The sequence below is a fragment of the Salvelinus namaycush genome, chromosome 26, assembly GCF_016432855.1.
Source record: "Salvelinus namaycush isolate Seneca chromosome 26, SaNama_1.0, whole genome shotgun sequence".
In the NCBI taxonomy this organism is placed as follows: domain Eukaryota; kingdom Metazoa; phylum Chordata; class Actinopteri; order Salmoniformes; family Salmonidae; genus Salvelinus; species Salvelinus namaycush.
In genome coordinates, this window is record NC_052332.1 from 22,097,289 (window position 1) to 22,121,553 (window position 24,265).

General features: G+C 40.7%; 1 protein-coding gene across 3 annotated transcripts in view; it reads right to left on the reverse strand.

The window, feature by feature from the left end:
• Positions 1–20,275: 20,275 nt before the first annotated feature.
• The window catches only part of LOC120021655 (endoglin-like), a 48,205-nt gene continuing 44,215 nt past the window's right edge, over positions 20,276–24,265 (reverse strand). For 2 of the 3 annotated variants that reach the window (XM_038965472.1, XM_038965471.1), the window contains exons 12-14: positions 21,886–21,993; positions 21,688–21,735; positions 20,276–21,473 (exon numbers count right to left, since the gene is read on the reverse strand). In XM_038965472.1, the coding sequence (XP_038821400.1) occupies positions 21,349–21,473; positions 21,688–21,735; positions 21,886–21,993 (281 nt within the window). In that variant the 3' untranslated portion in view covers positions 20,276–21,348. Of the gene's footprint in view, positions 21,474–21,687; positions 21,736–21,885; positions 21,994–22,999; positions 24,027–24,265 lie in introns of those variants that run through there. The other variant, XM_038965473.1, reaches the window with a different exon arrangement.

Here is a 24,265-nt window from a genome sequence, read left to right on the forward strand (position 1 = left end):
TACCGGAGAAAAACTTGAGGAAAGTAACATTACCGGAGAAAAGTAGCCTGCACAATGACGAGAGGAAAGACATTTCATCCGAGTGGATAGGTGCAACTGAAGCACAAAACGTGTCCTCTTACATTCATGATTTGGAGAAAACCCTGACTGAAGCCGAGCAGAAGTTATAATAAGAGGCATTACATTTTTAGATCTGCATTTACAAAACGCAGCAAGATACCTTTCCTTTTCAGCTTGAAAAACGCAGAATCCTTCATTTTGTCCCCTGATAATAGAAATGTGTGTACATTTATGAACAAAATTCTAACTTCCTCAACCTTTAACAACACAAGGAGTAACGTGGATACCCAGTAAGCAAGCTAACGTTAATGCTAATGCTAAATCAGAATAAAACATGTGTTAATTAAGACTCCCCTTGATAATTTTGCAAGATATCTATCAAAACCTAGCTAGCCTACTAGTTCAAAGACAACATTGGAACATGCATGAACCCCAATAACATTTTTCCCTGGTCAAGTAAGCTATCAATATGATTAGGCCTCTCCCATTGGCGAGGGAACATTTACAGTATATCACCTACACCTTTACTAAAATCTATAATATGAATGAACCTTTTATTACTGTTTTAATCTGTTGAGAGAAACATATTCAATATGATATTGGTAACAGAGCCATTTCTAGAGAATTGCTCTTGAGAATTTCTCTACTTTTGGACTGTTTAGAACCTTAGTTATTTATATATGGCATGTCAACTGTTCATATTTTTCTCTCTAATTATAAACAATTGGCTATCTGTCCATGACATCACATTGTAACCCCGACAACATCCATTAAAGAGCATCCTGTACTGTGTTTCCTCATGCATTCCTCTCCATGTTGTCATCTTCAGAGACCCACTAGAGATGGAGGATACCGCAACATGGGCCAATCTGGCAGCATCTGGTGGTTGTCACGAGAAATTGCAGTCATACAGGCAGGTAATACAATATTGTATACTCTAACAGTATATAGCCATTTTATTCTTACCCTTTCTTTCATAACCGCTTATCTAAAAGGACGAAGTAGGTGAATGCCATATGGAGAAACCCTATCAAGTCATTTTACCTATGATAAACTTCTACACCTTTGTCGCGGCAGGTAGCCTAGTGGTTAGAGCTTTGGGCCAGTAACTGAAAGGTTGCTGGATAGAATTCCTGAGCTGACAAGATAAAAGTCTGTCCTACTGCCCCTGAACAAGGCAGTTAACCCACTGTTTCCCGATAGGCCGTCATTGTAAATAAGAATTTGTTCTTAACTGACTTGCCTAGTTAAATTCAAATAAAAAATGATGAATCCCAATGGAATGTAAACCATGAAGTAGGCCTATCAATGTAAGACAGGGGTTCTTAAACCTTTTCAGCCTGGGACCCAAATGAGAAATTCTGTGTTTTCCTGGGACCCAAGCATAGGAAAATATGCAACTATACATAAATATTGGTACATTTCATTGCCATTATGTCTAAAACAAATGCGATATAGGCAAAAACAAATAACAATGAAATTAAATATCCATATAAATATCTTTCATGTTATTTCCCCCTATTAAAAACACTTCACATCTGTCTAGGTTGGAACTGTTGCTGTTCAAATATAATAAATAATTTTCATTCTGAACTGGAATAAACTGATTGATCACATCACACAGATGAATAACAGAACACACTTACAGGCTCAGTTTTTGATAGTGCAACCCTAAGTAACAGTACAGATGAAAAATGATCAGGCCTACTGTACATCTTACTGTAGAAATTATTGTTGAAAGAAAGTCTAGGTTGGAACGGTTGCTTTTAAAATACAGTACATGTTTCTGAATCAGTAGCTAGCTTGCTTTGGCGAATGTTAGCAATTAGCTGTGTACAAGGCCAGGGGATTGTTTGAAAGAGAAACTCACATCTACTACTATGAGAGTTAGTACTGCCTTATTTTTGCTCATCATCACCTGTAATAAAATGACAACAATACCTTGCTAGCTGACTTACTTTTTCACTGTCGAAGCACTGTTTCCTGAAGCATTATGCCCTGGACGTGTCGTTTTATTAATTTGTTCGTTAACTCATTACTAAGCACATTGTGGGCGCTCCTCGTTATAAGTTTGTATGAAAGAGAGATAAACTCATCGCTGTATATGCGTTTAATGACAATTGAGCTCAGTCAGAACTTGTGGCTAGCATAACTCAATTTGATAACAGCGGTGAGTGATAGCGAGTGGGAATGACAAGTCACTGGCAGACAGCGCATCATCTGCTGCTGAGAACGACAGTGCGGCATTGTGTGTGTCGCGGAGTGATCTTCAAGAAAACAGCAGAAAAAAGATCCGGTAAACCGCGAAGCACACGGGCATCTCCCTCACGCTCGCGCAGCTGCCAAACTGAGCAGAGATCGCACTGAACAGAGGGCGCAGATGCACTTGGCCAAATCAAATCCAGTAATTTATTAAATAATTACAAATGTACTCTGACACGTCAAGACCCACCGTTAACAGGTCCGCGACCGACCCATACCTCAAGAAAGGCTGATGTAAGAGCATATGACAGGGACAATCTTTGTATCAGTCAGGTGCACTCAGACAAATGCAAGTCAGTAGACACTGTTTGAGGGGAAATGTAATGCTGCAGTCTGGGCCTTCTAAGAATTTCCTGCTTTGTTTGCCCTACTCAAATTGAATAGCTTCAACCATGTCATATGGACTAGAGAAGGATATTATAATGGAAAGACTAATGTATAGGGCGATGAATATTTCTATAAAACCTCTAATAAAAGTTGTGAAAAGACCTGGAACTGTACTATCGTGGTAGTACAAAAGGTAATTGGGAAATTTTACATTTCCAGCACATTTCAATTATTTCTGGGAAACCAAGCCTTGTGGTACATTTTAAAGATGCAGTCAGATCTTAAGCACTTCCAAATTCGTAACATATATACAGTATGTATTGGAAGTCATAACATAACATATATCATTCTATGCTCTACTGCTATGAACTAATGTGCTACTCATAGATAAAATCATGTACTAGGCCGTACTGTGGGGCTAGATCCAGTCAGTGTTTCCAGTAATACAGTACAACGGCTATCTTTACTTGATAGGTACTGTAATGTAAGTGGTACTGCATGTTTCAGTGGAAGTAATAAGAAGCACAATGGTGTCCAGTGAAACATCCCAGGAGTGACAATGAGGACGGCTCAGTGCTCTACTAAAGGCACTGCTCTTCACGGTCTGTACACACACACACAGACACACACACACACACACACACACACACACACTCACACATACAGTACACTAACTCTATGCAGCTACACTCAGACAAAACATCCAATGACATTGACTAGTGGGGTGTTTGTCCGTAAACAGTCATTGTGTGAGCGGCTGCCAGCCTTGAAAACAAAATATTTGGTGGAACCTTAAACATTCAACACCTTCTGTTTCTAGAACCAAACATTTGCTCTTCTGTTTCTAGAACCAAACATTTGAGTTTGGACTCCTATGTGAGTCAATGTACCAACAACTGCAGTGATCAAATCAAATTTTATTTGTCACGTGCCGAATACAATTGTGAAATGGTTACTTATAAGCCCTTAACCAAAAATGCAGTTTTAAGAAAATATATTTAAATAAAAGTATGAGATAAGAATAACAAATAATTAAAGAGCAGCAGTAGATAACAATAGCGGGGCTATATACAGGGGGTACCAGTACAGAGTCAATGTGCGGGGGCACCGGTGTCGAGGTAATTGAGGTAATATGTACATGTCGGTAGAGTTAATAAAGTGACTATGCATAGATAATAACACAGAGTAGCAGCAGCGTTCCGGGGGGGGGGGCAATGCAAATAGTCTGGGTAGCCATTTGATTAGCTGTTCAGGAGTCTTATGGCTTGGGGTAGGAGCTATTTAGGAGTCTCTTGGACCTAGACTTGGTGCTCCGGTACCGCTTGCCGTGTGGTAGCAGAGAGAACAGTCTATGACTAGGGTGGCTGGAGTCTTTGACTGTGAGGTCCTGGATGGCAGGAAGCTTGGCCCCGGTGATGTAATGGGCCGTACGCACTACCCTCTGTAGTGTCTTGCGATCGGAGGCTGTGAGCAGTTGCCATACCAGGCAGTGATGCAACCCGTCAGGATTCTCTCGATGGTGCAGCTGTAAAACCTTTTGAGGATTTGAGGACCCATGCCAAATCTTTTCTGTCTCCTGGGGGGGAATAGGTTTTGTCGTGCCCTCTTCACGACTGTCTTGGTGTGCTTGCACCATGTCAGTTTGTTGGTGATGTGGACGCCAGGGAACTTGAAGCTCTCAACCTGCTCCACTACTTCCCCCTCAATGGAATGGGGGCGTGCTCGGTTCTTCTTTTCTTGTAGTTCACAATCATCAACAATGATGTTGTCATTTAAACACAAAAATTGAACAAAAGTTGTCATTTAAACAAAAAATTGAACAAAAGTGTTGACTTATTTTCAATACTTGTGAATGGTATCAGGTACTGTATATGTCAACCTGTAATATGGTTTGCCCTGTTGATGTGCGTGTAAGCGTTTTAGTTATTGTAAGAGCCCATAAGAGCAGAAACTATTACGATTGGTTCAGTCAGGCGTCTAATCAAAACGGTGCAGAGGCGGGAGCAGGGTAGAGGTGGGAGTGGGAGCTCAACATGGAGAAGACACTGGGAGTGACTGCTTTGACTGCAGGCTAGCTTGGGGGCAGATGGATGGGACTACGATTGTAACAAAGTTGTAGCTTTGTTTTTGGCTGATTTGGCACAACTGTACTGTGACGGGTCGGCATGGCATATCGTACACAATATAGTCCAAATAGGTGAAGTGAAATGAAAGAAACAACTTGTTAAAATATATATATATATATATATATATATGAAAAGTGGTGGGTGCATATGTATTCACCCCCTTTGCTATGAAGCCCCTAAATAACATCTGGTGCAACCTATTACCTTCAGAAGTAACATAATTAGTTAAATAAAGTCCACCTGTGTGCAATCTAAGTGTCCCATGATATAAATATACACCTGTTCTGAAAGGCCCCAGAGTCTGCAACATCATTAAGCAAGAGGCACCACCACGCAAGCGGCACTATGAAGACCAAGGAGCTCTCGAAAACAGGTCAGGGACAACGTTGTGGAGAAGTACAGATCAGGATTGGGCTATAAAAAAATATCCACCACTAAATCCATTATAAAAAAATTGAAAGAATATAGCACCACAACAAACCTGCCAAGAGAGGGCCGCCCACCAAAACTCACAGACCAGGCAAGGAGGGCATTAATCAGAGAGGCAACAAAGAGACCAAAGATAAACCTGAAGGAGCTGCAAAGCTCCACAGCGGAGATTTTAGTATTTATCCATAGGACCACTTTAAGCCGTACACTCCACAGAGCTGGGCTTTACAGAGGAGTGGCCAGAAAAAAGCCATTGCTTAAAGAAAAAAATAAGCAAACACGTTTTGTGTTTGCCAAAAGGCATGTGGGAGACTCCCCAAACATATGGAAGAAGGTACTCTGGTCAAATGAGACTAAAATTGAGCTTTTTGGCCATCAAGGAAAACGCTATGTCTGGTGCAAACCCAACACCTCTCATCACCCCAAGAACTCCATCCCCACAGTGAAGCATACTGGTGGCAGCATCATGCTGTGGGGAAGTTTTTCATCGGCAGGGACTGGGAAACTGGTCAGAATTGAAGGAATGATGGAGGGCGCTAAGTACAGGGAAATTCTTGAGGGAAACCTGTTTCAGTCTTCCAGAGATTTGAGACTGGGACGGTGGTTCACCTTCCAGCAGGACAATGGCCCTAAGCATACTGCTTAAGCAACACTCGAGTGGTTTAAGGGGAAACATTTAAATGTCTTGGAATGGCCTAGTCAAAGCCCAGACCTCAATCCAATTGAGAATCTGTGGTATGACTTAAAGATTGCTGTACACCAGCGGAATCCATCCAACTTGAAGGAGCTGGAGCAGTTTTGCCTTGAAGAATGGGCAAAAATCCCAGTGGCTAGATGTGCCAAGCTTATAGACACATACCCCAAGAGACTTGCAGCTGTAATTTCTGCAAAAGGTGGCTCTTTCAAAGTATTGACATTGGGCGGGTCAATAGTTATGCACGCTCAAGTTCTGTTTTTCTGTCTTATTTCTTGTTTGTTTCACATTAAAAAATATTTTGCATCTTCAAACTTGTAGGCATGTTGTGTAAATCAAATGATACAAATCCCCCCAAAGTCCATTTTAATTCCAGTTTGTAAGGCAACAAAATAGGAAAAAAGCCAAGGGGGTGAATACTTTCTCAAGCCACTGTACCAACACCTCAAATGTTCTACTGATTGAGCTCCTGCACTGCTTATAGAATATTAGCTAAAAACTATTGTGGAGCTCCTCCACCTAAATGTAAACAGTACCGGCACCCAAAATGAGTCCCGGCACCTATGTCAGTCCAAGTACTGTTTATCGTACTTTCATTAGCTTGTCCATAGACTATGGGTGCTTTGTATATGGTTCTGTGGCTATTACATTGCTATTGCACCTTGGTAGGATGCAAGCAAAGGCGCTCAGGATGTGCGATGGTGCCTTTAAAATTACACCAGTTGAGGCTTTACAAGTAGATACTAGGGAAATGCCACTAACCCTTAGATGAGTTAAGCTAGCCCTTGCATACTGGGCAAGACTGAAGGGTAGTACTGCAGATCATCTTACGCTGACAGTATTGGAAGACTGCTGGTAATATGAACGACATCAAAAGAGGGATTTCGGCCCAGGGATTGAGAAAAGATTGATGAATATAGACTCAGGGACCGTGTTATAGGGCCGTCTGTGGCAATAGGAAATGTGCCACCATGGTTTTATACAAGACCATATGTTGAGCCTGATCTAAGAAAACAAACAGGGGTGTGAAGAAGATAATGTAGCAACAATATATTAGTAATCAGTTTTATTCTTGCATTGCAGTGTACAAAGATGGTTCAAAGGATCCCATGAATGGGAAGACAGGAGCAGGTGTGTTTATTCCTGATTGCGATGTTATTCTTTGTAAGAGACTAACAAATAATTTATCTGTATATTCAAGTGAAATGGTTGCGATAATTGTATTAAAATGGATAGAGGAGGTGCAACCAAGAACAGTACTAATATGTTGGGACTCTGCATCAGTTTTGTGTAGTTTAAGATCTGGAAAGTCAGAACGTGAGGATTTATGGTTTGAAGTAATGATGCTGTTGTAGTTACAAAGACATGGTATTGACATTCAGTTCTGTTGGATTTCTGCTCATACAAGAGTTAATGGAAATGATACAGTAGATATACAGTGCCTTCAGAAAGTATTCATACCCCTTGACTTTTTCCACAATTTGTTATGTTACAGCCTTATTCTAAAATTGATCAAATACTTTTTCCCCCTCATCAATCTACGCACAATACCCCATAATGACAAAGTGAAAACAGTTTTTTTGAAATGTCTGCAAATGTATTAAATAAAAAAAACATACCTTATTTACAAAAGTAAATTTGATTTTCAAGTAGATTCGGCCACTCAGGAACATTCACTGTCTTCTTGGTAGGCAACTCCATTGTAGATTTGGACTTGTGTTTTGGGTTATTGTCCAGTTGAAGGTTAATTAATCTCCCCGTGTCTGATGGAAAGCAGACTGAACCAGGTTTTCCTCTACGATTTTGCCAGTGCTTAGCTCTACCATTCCCTTTCTTTTTAATCCTGAAAATCTCCTCAGTCATTAACCATTACAACCATACTGATAACATGATGCAGCCACCACTATGCTTAGAAATATGGAGAGTGTTTTTCAGAAATGTGTATTGGATTTGCCCCAAACAGTAACACTTTGTATTAGGGACAAAAAAGTTAATTGCTTTGCAATTTTTTTTGCAGTATTACTTTAGTGCCTTGTTGCAAACAGGATGCATATTTCAGAATATTTTTATTCTGTACAGGCTTCTTTATTTTCACTCTGTCAATTAGCTTAGTATTGTGGAGTAACTACAATATTGTTGATTCATCCTCAGTTTTCTCCTATCCTGGCATTAAACTCTGTAACTGTTTTAAAGTCACCATTGGCTTCATGGTGAAATCCCTGAGCGGTTTCCTTCCTCTCTGTCAACTGAGTTTGGAAGGATGCCTTTATCTTTATAGTGACTGGGTGTATTGATACACCATCCAAAGTGTAGTTAATAACTTCACCATGCTCAAAGGGATATTCAATGTCTTTTTTTTTTACCTAGCTACCAATAGGTGCCATTCTTAGCGAGGCATTGGAAAACCTCCCTGGTGTTTGTGGTTGAAACTGTGTTTGAAATTCAGTCCTCATTCTGAGGGACCTTACAGATAATTGTATGTGTGGAGTACAGACGTGAGGTAGTCATTAAAAAATTATGTTAAAAACTATTATTGCACATAGAGTGAGTCCATGCAACTTATTATGTGGCTTGTTGAGCAAAATTGTACTCCTGAACTTATTTAGGCTTACCATAACAAATGGGTTGAATACTTATTGACTCAAGACATGTCAGCATTTCATTTTTTATTAATTTGTAAAAAAAAATATATATATTTCCACTTTGACATTATGGGGTATTGTGTGTAGGCCAGTGCCCCAAAAAAATCTAAATGTTATCCATTTTCAATTCAGGCACTGTAATAGCAACAAAAAAAGCAGGGAATAATAATATTGTGGATATACAGGTACAGTTGTAGAGGAGAAATGAAAACATTAATTCGGGAAAAATGAGTTAGATTGCTGGCAGAGACAATGGGATGAAAGTAGTAAGGGATACATTTTAATAATACAAGGAAACCTGTACGGGAGTGTCATGTAATGGGAACAGAATGGAGGAAGTTGTGTTGTGTAGGATGAGATTAGGGCATATGGGATTTAATTCTTCTTTGAAATTGATAGGGAAACATGGGACTGGAATGTGTACACATGTACAGTACAACCTTGCTGCTTTGAGGGCACCTATGAACCTGTCTCTAGCTAGCACTACTTTATTCTGCCCTGGGGACAACTGTACAACCTTGCTGCTTTGAGGGCACCTATAGAGATGTCTCTAGCTAGCTCTACTTTCTTCTGCCCTGGAGGCAACTGCACAACCTTGCAGCTTTGAGGGCACCTATGAATGTTTCTCTAGGTAGCTCTACTTTCTTCTGTGCTAAGTGCACCTAGTGTGCGCACAAAAAACAGAATAATAGTACCCTGCAAGCAGACAGAGTGTAACGTCCTGACCAGAGTTCTTATGTGTTTTGCTTGTTTAGTGTTGGTCAGGACGTGAGCTGGGTGGGAATTCTATGTTGTGTGTCCAGCCTAATATGGTTCTCAATCAGAGACAGCTGTCAATCGTTGTCCCTGATTGAGAATCATATATAGGTGGCTTGTTTTGTGTTGGGGATTGTGGGTGGTTGTTTCCTGTCTCTGTGTTTGTTGTTCTGCACCAGATAGGACTGTCTCGGCTTTCACGTTTTGTTATTTTGTTATTTGTTAATGTTCACCGTTTATCGTCTGATTAAACATGTTGAACACTAACTGCGCTGCCTTTTGGTCCTCTCCTTCATCCCAGGAAGAAAGCCGTTACACAGAGATTTATGCTTATTAATGAAGAGGGTAACTACCTTACTAACAATAGCCTATTGCTTTTCAGGGTAGCTTATTATCCCACTCAGTGCTGCCAACTCCTCAGTAAGGAAAGTCCTAAAAGTCGCTAAATGACGTCATCACCCAATTTGCATAATTGGCCATGTGCATGTAATTGTGATGGACGCTGTAGGAGAGAGGAATAACGTCGTGGGAGAGACAAAAAGTGAGTAAAAAACACCCTAAATATGTTTAGAACTACAAATTAACTTTCTTCTGTCGATTCTTGTTTTTTTTAATGTCACAATTCTAACCCTCCTCCTTTATCCGGGCTTAGGACCGGCAAAAGTGACCCAAAAGAGACACTGGCGGAGTTACTTCGTTTTTTATTTTATATATATTTTTAGTTTGTTTTTTAGTTTCGTTTTTTACATTTACATCCCGCCCTGAATGTAAGCCAGGGCAGGATCAGCCAGCGGCGGCTTCCCGCATGTGCGATTAATTTGCAGTCTGGAGACGGAGGGGTGAACCTCTCCTGCTCTGACTGCAGCTGGGAGGGACTGCTGCGCGAGGACTGAGCCGCCTGTGAGTGCTTTGGGATGGGGCCCACGGCAGCACCCGCTGCTCATTGAGAAGAGTAAGAACGATACGTGAGAAGGAATTCATGCAATCATACATTAACAAAGTGCAAGAGGTGAACAGCTGATGCTATTTCCAAGCTCCAGTGTCCACCAGAAAAGTCTACTACTGCTACAATGCATGCGATAGAGTCAATACGTGTTCAACTGAAATATGTAACTCGTTTTAGGAAACTAGGCGTATGTCGCACATCACTACTTCACAGGAGCGGCATTTGAACGTAAACATTTATTTTTTATCAAAAAGCATTTTTTGGCAGAAATGCTGTCTGGAACGTGAACTTTCATGTGCATTAATAACATGTGAACTTTCATGTGCCTTAATAACAAACTTATATTCCATCCATAAATACAAATAAAATTGTTGAATAACGAGCCTAGTTGGTTTAGACACAGAAAAAGTCAGGAACCTTCCCGCGAGCCATGATTGGCTGAGATAATGGATGGGATGGACATGCCAGGAGATGAGTTTGGATTCGTCTGCCATGTAGCTTGCTTCTGTCTATAATGTGGGCTGTTCAGTATGTGCTTACAGTAATTTCTACCGTGCCGTTTTTGAAAAAAAAATGTTAGCCATCGAGAACTACAAAAGTTTTGCTACTTTTCTCAACAACTTTGATGCCCTAAATTTAGCAGGCGCTGTCGACAGATCAGTTGGAAAAAGTGATGGGCTACTTTCTGCACACATGACTTGACACAACGCTGGTCAAACAAGATGTAGCTACAAACAAAACAGAGTTAAATGGTTCCAGTCTGCCGTGAAGCATTCATCCATGTATACGGGTAAGATTGTAGCTACATTTTCAGATACGTTTCTAATTTTGTCAGAAAGTCATTTTTATTGCAAGTTAAAGCGTACTGTTAGTTAGCTATCAAACGCTAGCTTGCTGGCTCGCTAGATAACGTTACGCGTATGATCTGTGTAGTAATATTATTCTAATCAGAAATCCATTTGCATTGCTAGTTATAGCCTAATGTTATTTAGCTAACATTGAACCTAGTTTGTTAGCAGATTCATACTACAGCTATGACAATGTTTGTATTGGTAGTAGTATGAGTTGGGATTATGCCGGTTCCTTGTTTAGCTAGCTAGCTACCTAGGTAGTTACATGTCTAAACAGAAAACTCCAATTCAGCAGGATTATTACATGACCCATCAAGTTAGCCAGGTGTGTCTGGGGGTGATTACGGCCATCTATTGTATTTCATGAACATGTGTACATGTCTAGACGATAGTGACCCATCCACTTAGCTAGATGTGGCTGGGGGGTGGTTATAGCAATTCCTTTGCATGACCCATCAATTTAGACAAGTGTGTCGGGTAAGCGTCATATAATAATGATAAAATATTTATAAAATATTTTTATCTGGACACTCTGTTTTTGATATTGCTACTATGCAAGTTACCACTTCACTGTACCATTTACACCTTCTGTATCCTGTGCATGTGACAATTAAACTTTTATTTGATATATGGTGTGTTTCCTGCATGGCCTCACGTGAATCCTTAACGAGATGGGTGGAGCTAAGGCTTTAGAGGGTGTGAACATGCTGCATTGGTGTAGACCAGCCATAAAGTATGGGTCGTGACCCACTTAATGGTGGTTCGCGACATGTCAGAGTAAACTTATAATTATTTAATTACTGGAATTGATTTGGCCAAGTGCATCTGCGCTCTCTGTTCAGTGCGCCATCACTAAATGCATGCTCTTCAACCGATCGCTACTCGCACCTGCCCGCCCGTCCAGCATCACTACTCTAGACGGTTCTGACTTAGAATATGTAGACAACTACAAATACCTAGGTGTCTGGTTAGACTGTAACTCTCCTTCCAGACTCACATTAAGCATCTCCAATCCAAAATGAAATCTAGAATCGGCTTCCCATTTCGCAACAAAGCATCCTTCACTCATGCTGCCAATTATACCCTCGTAAAACTGACTATCCTACCGATCCTTGACTTTGGCGATGTCATTTACAAAATAGCCTCCAACACTCTACTCAGCAAACTGGATGCAGTCTATCACAGTGCCACCCGTTTTGTCACTAAAGCCCCATATACTACCCACCACTGCGACCTGTATGCTCTCGTTGGCTGGCCCTCGCTTCATATTCATCGCCAAAACCACTGGCTCCAGGTCATCTATAAGTCTTTGCTAGGTAAAGCCCCGCCTAATCTCAGCTCACTGGTCATCATAGCAGCACCCACCCGAGGCACGTGCTCCAGCAGGTATATTTCACTGGTCAACCCCAAAGCCAATTCCTTCTTTGGCTGCCTATCCTTCCAGTTCTCTGCTGCCAATGACTGGAACGATTTGCAAAAATCACTAAAGCTGGAGACTCATATCTCTCTCACTAACTTTAAGCATCAGCTGTCAGAGCAGCTCACAGATCATTGCACCTGTACATAGCCCATCTGTAAATAGCCCATCCAACTACCTCATCCCCATATTGTTATTTCTTTTTTTGCTCCTTTGCACCCCAGCATCTCTACTTGTACATTCATCTTCTGCACATGTATCACTCCAGTGTTTAATTGCTAAATTGTAATTACTTCACCACTACGGCCTATTTATTGCCTTACCTCCCTAATCTTACCTCATTTGCAGACACTGTATATATATTTTTTCTATTGTCTTATTGACTGTACGTTTTGTTTATTCCATGTGTAACACTGTGTTGTTTGTGTCGCACTGCTTTGCTTTATCTTGGCCAGGTCGCAGTTGTAAATGAGAACTTGTTCTCAACTGACCTACCTGGTTAAATAAAGGTGAAATAAAAAAAAATATTTAAAAAAGAAACTTGTCATTCCCACTCGCCATCACTCACCGCTGTCATCAAATGGAGTAATGCTAGCCACAAGTTCTGACTGAGCTCAATTGTCATGAAACGCATATATAGCGATGAGTTTCTCTCTCTTTCATACAAACTTATAATGAGGAGCGCCCACAATGTGTTTTGTGTGTGAAGTGCTTAGTAATGAGTCTCTCATAACGAACAATTAATATGTCCTGACCAAACATCACAGCATGATGGTAAACCCATGGAGTTATTTCGGAACAGGCCATAACGCTTCAGGAAACAGTGCTTCAACAGTGGAAAAGTAAGTCAGCTAGCAAGGCATTGTTGTGATTTTATAACAGGTGATGATGAGCAGAAATAAGGGAGTACTAACCAACTCTCATAGTAGTTGTGAGTTTCCCTTTCAAACAATCCCCTGGCCTTGTACACAGCTAATAGCTAACATTCGCCAATGCAAGCTAGCTATTGATAGTGCAACCCTAGTAACAGTACAGATGAAAAGATGTACAGTAGGCCTGATCATTTAATGTAGAAATATTGTTGAAAACTAGTCTAGGTTGGAACTGTTGCTATTAAAATACAATAATATGTTTTATTCTTAACTGGAATAAACTGAAGCGAGATGCTAACACACTCACATAGTTCTGAGTTGCTCATCTACAGCAGGAAGCAGTCTCCTGCCTGACTGAGAAAGCAGTATATGTTCTGGTCCAGTTTGGCACCACATACCTATGCGAGTCAGGGTTCTCAACTCTGACATACTTAAAAAACAAGTACAAAAACTGTCAAGACATGCTCTCATTAGGACTGCGTGTGTGTTTTCTGGTCTACATCTGTGTGATGTGATCAATCAGTTTATTCCAGTTCAGAATAAAAATATGTATTGTATTTTAACAGCAACAGTTCCAACCTAGACTTTCTTTCAACAATAATTTCTACAGTAAGATGTACAGTAGGCCTGATCATTTTTCATCTGTACTGTTACTTAGGGTTGCACTATCAAAAACTGAGCCTGTGAGTGTGTTCTGTTATTCATCTGTGTGATGTGATCAATCAGTTTATTCCAGTTCAGAATGAAAATTATTTATTATATTTGAACAGCAACAGTTCCAACCTAGACAGATGTCGAGTGTTTTTAATGGGGGGAAATAACATGAATAGATATTTATATGGATCTTTAATTTCATTGTTATTTTTTGTCTATATTGCATTTGTTTTAGCCATAATGGCAATGAAATGTACCAATATTTATGTATAGTTGCATATTTTCCTATGCTTGGGTCCCAGGAAAACACAGAATTTCTTATTTGGGTCCCAGGCTGAAAAAGTTTACGAACCCATGGTGTAGACAAAGAAGAGCTCTCCAGTAGGTATACCATTTTCTCAAAAGTGGGGTTACAAGTTTATCAACTTTCAAAGCAGAATTACTTTCCCATTGTTCTTCAACTGCAGTGTATGAGTCTCTACTTGTAATCCAATGTAAAAAAACACAATTTCAAATTTTGCTACAAAAGACCGAATCGAGGCGGTCAGTCACATACAAGTTTTACTTGCTATCTTAAAGCACTATGCAGAAATCACACCATTTCCTGGTTGCTAAAATTTGAATAGTTCGCCTAATTTTACTTGACAAAACAAGTGTAGTGTAGAGAATAATTGTACCATCTAAACTGCTGTGAAATATATTTTCCATAACCAAAAATATTGTATTTTCAGATCGTTGAAGCTGGTGTACAAAACTGAAAGTAAAAAAATGCAAAAATGATACTTAAGAACTGTAAGCATAGAAATAGTGCACATAGAACACATCTATCGCATTTATTTGAATTTGGTCTTGTTGCCCAAAAAGTTACATATTGCAGCCTTAACATTGTAAGCTAGAATATTGTAGCTAGCTAATTAGCTAGCAGCTAGCTAACATCACTTAGCTAGGTTATCTAGCTTTCTATCTAACTAATGTAGCAAAATAGCTGCCAACTAGAGTCAAGTTTCACATTCAGTATCTAATCAATAGATAGCTAAAACCCACTGCACTAGCAAGCAAATGTGGAAAAACTTGCTACTATCCAACGTACGTTTTCTGCTGCAAACAAATGAAAACCAATCAAGCCAAAATACTTTAATGCAGATGTTTCGGTCATTAACTATGTCAACATTCACAGACAACTTTCAACAGATTATTTGTTAGCTTGAGTCAGAGACATCTAAGTGTTAATGTCTCATCTGCTTTATACATCCATTGACATCCTCAAACAAGCAGTATGAATGTTAGCGGACTAAACTCAAAAGTTTATGATGAACTTCACCAACAGAGTGGAGCAGAGACCAGCCTTTGTGAAATCAAGCGCCGATTACATCAACAAAAACTAGAAAAAAGTTGCTTGTATTTTATTAACGTTTATTGTAAAAGTAAGGATTTCAGCAAACAATTAAGGGCATGCAACTACAGAGGACAAACATAGGTACAACGTACATGATTACATTTTGTTTTGACCTTAGACAAATGGATGTAGTCTGATCTAGATTCCACAAAGCCTGATCTCTGCTCCACTCTGTTGTTGAAGTTCATCAGAAACTTTGTTCAACTTGGAGTGGAGTTTAGTCTACTATATGAATGTAAACTTTGACATACAGTAAAAAGTGTGCGTGTGTGTGTTATATCCCATGTAATCCTGACCTTCAACCACACAAAGGCAGAAAAGTCAACTTTGCCATTTATACACATAGAAGTAATCCTTGAAGACCACTCCTAATCAACAAATACATCAATGTGTGCTACTTAACAATACACTATTTCCAACTGCTCTAATTTAAAAACGCATAATTGTTCCTTTCGTCTCATCATGATCAGAAGGGCACTCAAGTGGATTTCTCATAGTCGTATGAGGTAAATACCACCTTCCCACTTGGTTAGGAACGCAGCATAACATTGTGGGACACCCAAGGCATAGCAGATGCTTGAGTTGCTTCTCTTTCTATGCTTGAGTCTCACAGCAGCTATGTTCTGCAATGTTAACTCCTCTGACCTTGACCCTGCTCTTACATGTAAGCCAGCAAGGGAATCATAATAGACCTGAAGATATCACAATAAGAATCACAAACACCCAATTAGTTTCATAAACTCATTTTATTAAGACAGTTGATACACAAAAAAACATATATACTTTTCAAAAGACAACATACGGTATCATTTGAATTTGTTCAGTGCACCATAAAAGGCACTTTAGCCAGGGTTATGGAATTCCCTGCATTTTTCATCCATGCATAGAATTGGAGCAGTAATTTTGTTAAGATGACAGACTCTAACAACGTTGTTAACAATCCTGAAGGGTGACATCCTGTATAGACACATTATACCCAGGCACAAACAAGCCTTTAATCTAAGGCATTATTTCTAACACAGCAGCCCAGAACAGATCAAAATTAGGGAAATGACTTCATGTTGCTGCTTATAGGAAAAAATAGATTACAGAAAAACGTATTCCTGTGAATACATTTCAAGGGTTAAGATACTTGGTAATGTTATTATTGCTGTCTGTCCAGATGAGTTTCAATGTATTCCGTTTTTACATATTATATTAGTTAAAAAAAAAAATGTGATAAAACAAAAAAAGTAATACCCTTTTTTTTGTGATTTCAATTGCATATGATGCAAGAAATATTGGATGATATTTTTCTTACACACTTAGACCTTGTACGTTTGGGAGCCTCCCAATTCAAGAGCTGCATTGAGTGTATCACTCAATAACAAAGAGCTCATAACCACTTCCTAAGTCCCCCTTTCTGGATTTAAACAAAGACACCTCCCGAAAGACAAACACTCACTTTCTCTCACACACACACACACACACACACACACACACACACACACACACACACACACACACACACACACACACACACACACACACACACACTCTCTCTCGTAATACATGCACATATTCTGTCTTCAACACACACATACACACAACACAGTCTGCTCGCCTTGCCTCGCGAGTGTCTAACATTGTGAGAAAGGGAAATGTGTTGTGTGTTGAGGATTGCTTGGCTCATGAGCAGAGGAAGCCCTCTGAGGCTGGGCCAGAATCTGCTGGGTTAACGACTGGATTAACTGACAGCCCATCTGATTTACCCTGCTTTCTGTCAGTACTCTGAGAGCCTAGCTGTCACAGACTGTCTGATACTACAACACTCCCTTCATTCACTGTTGCTTGCCTGTGGAGGTTCAGTTCAGTGGGACGCCGGTGCTCCCCTTATATGCTGACTATTGTGGGTTAAAAGTGGCTCATAATAGCTTCAATGGGGCCTCCCGAGTGGCGCAGCGGTCTATTGCACAAACCATCTTTTGATTTCTGAACGTGTCGGCACCGGGTACTCGGGATATGGCTATGTTATTAATGTCATGTTAAATCAGGACTTTTGATTTGAACATATGGGGTGTTTTAGTTTTGTAGGCGAGGCTACCTATTTCTGATCTCGCTCCCAATGATCAGTGCTTCAGTTTATTATGTTGCTGTCCAGAGGTTCTGAATTTGTGATGCACCCGACTGTTCACATTCTTCTGCGCAATAGCCTTTTGATTTGAACATTTGAAAAGTTTTGGGGTGTGTACTAAGCTATTTGATTTAATATATATCTATATATGTATATATTTGAACGGAATAAGTTAGAGCATGCACACTTGCATGCATGCACTCACTCAGTCACACATGCACATAGAAACACACACACAATGCATTATTAGTTAGCTACATAATTATTTAGGTGGGGGGAAAGAAACATATTGGTCCATTCAAAACAGTGTTTGGTTGAGGAAGCTCACTTGGTTTTAAGATGGCTGCTTTTGATGACAGTATCAAAACAAATGAATGACTAATTAATAATTAATTACTCAACACATATACATTTGTGTAATGAACAATAACTAGTACAATCATAACAATAAAAACAGAAAAATTATTTTTGGTACAGTATTGCTGTTTCTTTAAGAGACATGGCTGAATGGAATGTTTGAAGGGAATGTCTTTATACCCAGCAGGTCATAATCACAAAGCTTTTCTTTGTATTGTGAGAGCATTTTCAAAGAGGTAAAAAGAGGCAATACAATAAAAATACATTTACATTTGTACAATTACACACAGAATGGGTTTACACTTACGGTTCAACCATCTATCACATCTGATTTCCATTTTTCTTGGCACTGGACATCAATCATTTGTCCCTAAATTACAATAATGTCAAATATAGTTTTTCCTGAGTTCAATCATTTAGATGTTAAATCTTCATTTTTCATCTTTTTTTTGTTGGTCTTTACAAATCTCACAATGTTTTGGGTAAAAACTTGCTTTGGGGTTGACTTTAGTTTGCATTGAGGAAAGTAAAATGTGTCTCTATCTAGACATAATACAATTTCAGATAAATATTATATTTTTTAAAAATGGACTATAAAAACTATTAATTCGCAAAGGCTCCTAAGTAACATTGACATGCATGGACATTTTGTTACAAATTCTGCTTGTATGTAACAGATGGCTTGGAGCAAAACAATATGATGTACAGTGCATTTGGAAAGAATTCCAACACCTTCCCTTTTTCTACATTTTGTTACGTTACAGCCTTATTCTAAAATGTATTAAATCGTTTTTTCCCCTCATCAATCTACACACAATACCCCATAATGACAAAGCAAAAACAGTTTTTGTGCAAATATATTACAAATTAAAAACTGAAATAATACCATTTCCATAAGTATTCAGACCCTTTACTCACTACTTTGTTGAAGCACCTTTGGCAGCAATTACATCTTTGAGTCTTCTTGGGTATGATGCTACAAGCTTGGCACACCTGTATTTGGGTATGATCTCCCATTCTTCTCTGCAGATCCTCTCAAGTTCTGTCAGGTTGGATGTGGAGTGTAGCTGCACAGATATTTTCAGGTCTCTCCAGAGATGTTTGGTCGGGTTCAGTCCGGGCTCTGGCTGGGCCACTCAAGGACATTCAGAGACTTGTCCCGAAGCCACTCCTGGTTTGTCTTGACTGTGTGCTTACGGTCATTGTCCTGTTGGAAGGTGAACCTTTGCCCCAGTCTGAGGTCCTGAGCGCTCTGGAGCAGGTTTTCATCAAGGATCTCTCTGTACTTTGCTCCGTTCATCTTTCTCTTGATTCTCAGTCTTCCAGTCCCTGCCGCTGAAAAACATCCCCACTGCATGATGCTGCCACCACCATTGTTCACCGTAGGGATGGTGCCAGGTTTCCTCCAGACGTGATGCTTGGCATTCAGGCCAAAGAGTTTAATCTTGGTTTCATCAGACCAGATAATATTGTTTCTCATGGTCAGCGTCCTTTAGGTGCCTTTCGACAAACTCCAAACAGGCTGTCATGTGTATTTTACTGAGGAGTGGCTTCAGTCTGGCCACTCTACCATAAAGGCCTGATTGGTGGAGTGCTGCAGAGATGGTTGTCCTTCTGGAAGGTTCTCCCATCTCCACAGAGGAACTCAGGTGCTCTGTCAGAGTGACCATCGGGTTCTTGGTCACCTCCCTGACCAAGGCCCTTCTCCCCCGATTGCCCAGTTTGGCTGGGAGACCAGCTTTAGGAAGAGTCTTGGTGGTTCCAAACTTCTTCCATTTAAGAATGATGGAGGCCACTGTGTTCTTGGGGACCTTCAATGCTGCAGAAATGTTTTGGTACCCTTCCCCAGACCTGTGCCTTGACACAACCCTGTCTCGGAGCTCCAAGGAGAATTCCTTTGAACTGATGGCTTTTTCTCTGACATGCACTGTCAACTGTGGGACCTTATATAGACAGGTGTGTGCTTTTCCAAATCATGTCCAATCAATTTAATTTACCACATGTGGACTCCATCAAGTTATAGAAAAGGATGATAAATGGAAAAAGGATGAACCTGAGCTGAATTTCGAATCGCATAGCAAAGGGTCTGAATACTTATGTAAATAAGTGTCATGCCCTGACCATGAGAGCCCTCAGAATGTGACTAGGGGTGTGTTCTAGTCATTGATTTTCTATGTGGCTGGGTTGTATGGATCCCAATTAGAGGCAGCTGGTAATCGTCGCCTCTAATTGGGGATCATATTTAGGAAGCCCTTTCTTCCACCTGTTTTGCGGGATATTGTGTATGTGCATGTTGCACCACTGAGGTTACGTTTCGTTGTTGGTTTATTGTTTTTTTCTGGAAGTTTCACTGCAAATAAAGATGTGGAACTCAACACACGCTGCGCCTTGGTCCCGTCCTTATTACGAACGTGACAATAAGTAGAATTTTTTTTTTTTGCAAAAACCTGTTTTCACTTTGTCATTATGTGGTATTGTTTGTAGATTGATGAGCTTTTTAAATATTTTTATCAATTTTAGAATAAGGCTGTAATGTAACGAAATGTGGAAAAAGGGAAGGGGTCTGAAAACCTTCCGAATGCATTGTAACTCAAGTGAAACGGAATGAAAGAGAGAAACAAAAAAATAAGGTATCTGACTAGCTCACCAGAATAACCCATTCTCATGCTTGTGCTTAACAATCCGACATCTACATAAATTACGAGGTAGCCTTTTCCCAATCTTTCCTGACTCATATAAAGACAGGTACCCCTTGGTATTGGAGGAGAACATTGGATATTTTAGCTTTGTTGATCTGTCTGAAATCTTCAAATCTGACATGGTGTCTTCCAGCCACCCATATACAGTAATACAATTTTAATTAAAACTACAGTCAATGTGATAGATTCTGGACTGACACCTGTTCTATCTCTAAATTGCCTACAATAAGGGGCCTTGACATTTCCAATCACAACAACTGTGGATGTCGAGAGACAAAAACAGTTTCTCTAATAATGTTTTTAAAAGTCAATCTTTTGTCTCTTTTTTTCACTGACTGACTCGTATTGTGCCGCCATCAGAGAGGCACAATTTATTGAGAAGAATGCAATGAATTTCCTGTTAGTTCTTAGGGGATATGCTTTGTTTTTCCTGTTGCTGGGAGCCGGGGTCTTTTTTTCACCCTCGCTGACTCTCCGTCTGGAACTTTTGCTGGGAGGCTAGAGAGGTGAATGTTAGGAGCCTGGACTAGACTAGAGCCGCCCCCCAGCCTCCCATTCCTGCTCCTCCCACCCCTCCCCGTCCCCGACCTCACCACTTTCAGGTGGGGTCACGGGTGAGAGCGGGTGCGTGTTTGTGGTGTGAATAAAGAGAGGGGGGTAATGCTTTCTTAAGCATGGTGAAAGAGCGACCAAATAGCACGAGGCCCCTCGGTGTGTCGGAAAGGGGAGACGGTGGTGCTGATGATCTCATGCCATGCTGCTGGTTGGCGTGCTCTGAGTGCTGCCAATGCTGGCATTAGCACTACTGTTCTCAGAGGGGGAGGGGTTCGTAGAAACGGGTTGCCGTTTGCTGGTCAGAGAGCAAGGACATCCTGGGGAGAGAAAAAATGTTACTTGTTGATTGATTGATTGATTGCATGAATGATTGAGGGAGAAAGACCATGAGAGAGATCAGAAAAGGAGGAGGAGACAGGTTTTCCTGATCTATATGCGGTGCCTACATTACCATTCCCTATTCATGGAAAATATAGCTCTTTATGTTTAACTGTAACTGGCATCAAACAGAAACATTGACTAGCATCTTACCTGAGAGGTTTACTGCAGTCGACCCGACATCCAGTCCGGTGGGGTATCCTAGATCCCATAAAACAGAATAATACCATTTTAAAATGAAGTCATGGTAAAAATTAAGAGAGATCTCAAATCAAGAGAAAAAGACCTCTAAAACACTTTTGAAGTATGTCATTGTAACACCACAAAACAGATAGTGGGACTCCGACTCACCTGTGCGGATCTTGATGAACCACAGAGCTCCGATAAGCAGAACTCCGATCAGGAAGCCTCCGAAAGCGATGCCCAGCACGGCTGACAGACCAAAGTCAATACACACAGCTAGAACACACAGAAGAAACACATGAATGCATGTCTTACATTGGGGTATTTTGTAGTATCGTTGGATATCAGTGGAATCACAGAGATCAAATCAAATTGTATTGGTCACATACATGTGTTTAGCAGATGTTATTGCGGGTGTAGCGAAATGCTTGTAATTTAAACCATTATTATTCCTCCTATGATTTCTTCATTTTCAGCACACTTCATAGGCACACAACCAGTTAACATTACACGCTCATAATTTTTTTTTTTTGTCTTAAGCACATTGTACAATTTAGGCCAAATCTGTTTGTGGAAGCAAATGCTTATCGCTGTTGTGTACTCGCTAGTTCTGGCTTTCTCATCATGCGATGTGAAGTCCCAGAGCTTGGCCCTGGCAGTGCCACCATGGTAGCCTGTGTGTGGCGTGGTCCCGCACAAGCCGTTGCACCAATTACAGACGTAGATGCAAACAAAACAACTGGAGCCAATGGCTGAGGTAGAATTGCTCTCTCTCGACAGAACTCTCAAATCAACTATTCTGACAAGTCAGAAAACAGGCCTTGGCCATGTGCTACATTGACACAGGCCTCTGACACTAACACACACACACACACACACACACACACACACACACACACACACACACACACACACACACACACACACACACACACACACACACAAACATGTGTGCATCCTAGCAATTGAGCATATGTGCACAAATGCATGCACACCAAGGCACACACACGTTTCCCTGCTTCTGCTTCCTTACTAGTGAACATTTCCAACATGGATCCTGAAAATTTGGGAGGAAGCTAATCATCAGTCCCCTGGGCAGAAGCCATCCTGTTTCTTACCCTATGCAGTTTCTCTCACCTGCCACCTTAAGCCTCCTGCATCCTGTGCCACTGCGCTACATGCTAGGCTCAGCGCTACGCTAGGCTACCGACCGCTCTCTCTTTTCCTGAAGAAAAGACAGGATGCAGGAAGGGTGAGGGACAGCATTCTGTTTGTTTGGCTGCACCTCTTGTCACCATCCAAGCCATGTGTATCTGGTTAATATTGTTATTTATTGTGTCTATGTTATAGTCTATGTTCTTTAAATAATAAAAAAGATCATTCATCGCCTCACCTTATTAGAATCACTTAATCATCACTGCTCTACTGTCACAATATATTGAAACCTTTGTGTGCCAATGAAATTAAACTAATGTGGAGAATACATCCTTCAATAAAGTCTAATGAATTATATTGTAAGTGATTAAAGTTATCTTTATAGGAGGATAATTAATGATCTACTACTGTAGTAACAATACAGACTCAAAGGCCCTGTCCCAGTTCATGCCTAAACAGAAACCTGTTTTACAGTCTTTCTTTTATTTGTTTTCCAGAATGGGCCGACTTGTTATTTGTGTGTTTGGGTTTGACAGCAAAGCTGAACAAACAGAGACAGGAAGCAGAAGCCTTGTTGTAGGTGGGGAGGAGGTGGAGAAGACGGACAGCAGCAGGCCTGTACTACGACACTACTACTCCAAAGAGCCCTCTGGGGGACAGCTACCAAACAGGAAGGACAACCGAGGGGGAGTCACATCCTGGCCAATGAAAGCAGGCCGGACCCCCAGCAACAACATCAGGAGTCAGTCTGCTTCAACTGTCAGAAAAGCTAAATTCCAACACTCAGGCCAGAATTCTGAAGCAGAACTGAGAGCCCAGAAAGTTGGCTGGCTCCAGTTGTTTGGTGTGTGCACTGTGTAGTCACTTGGCAGGCGTGGATAAAAAGGAGCGCTTAGGTCAATGAGGAGTTGCATGCAGTTTAATGGGAGGAAACGTTGTTCCCTTGCCACTGATTCCCGTTCAGCCATTCTCCATCACAAGTCCCTGAGTCCCTCCACACGCTCACATCACCTTTCCATTACATAAGAACCAGAATGGGCTGGCCAGTAAAACAGGATGCAAAAACAAAAATGAGCAGCGAGGATCTGGCTGTGTCGCCTCCAACCCCATCACCATCAAGCCGCTGATGCTCCAACCTGTATCCTCTTCTTCTCCTGCATGAGGAAATTGCAGGAAACAATTACTTGTTGGCCATAGCTGGGGAGCTATGTCCCAAGCCAAAGCTGGGTAGCTATGTTCCAAGCCAAAACATGAACCTGGGGTTCGTTCTCTTTTCTTTTTCACCCCAAAATAATGGGCTTGCAGAGGGTTGAGGAATGCAAGGTTAGTTCCTGACTCATCTGCCCAGAGATTGTCCTCCCCTTTGAAGAGTGACACCTTCCCCTCTTTGTTT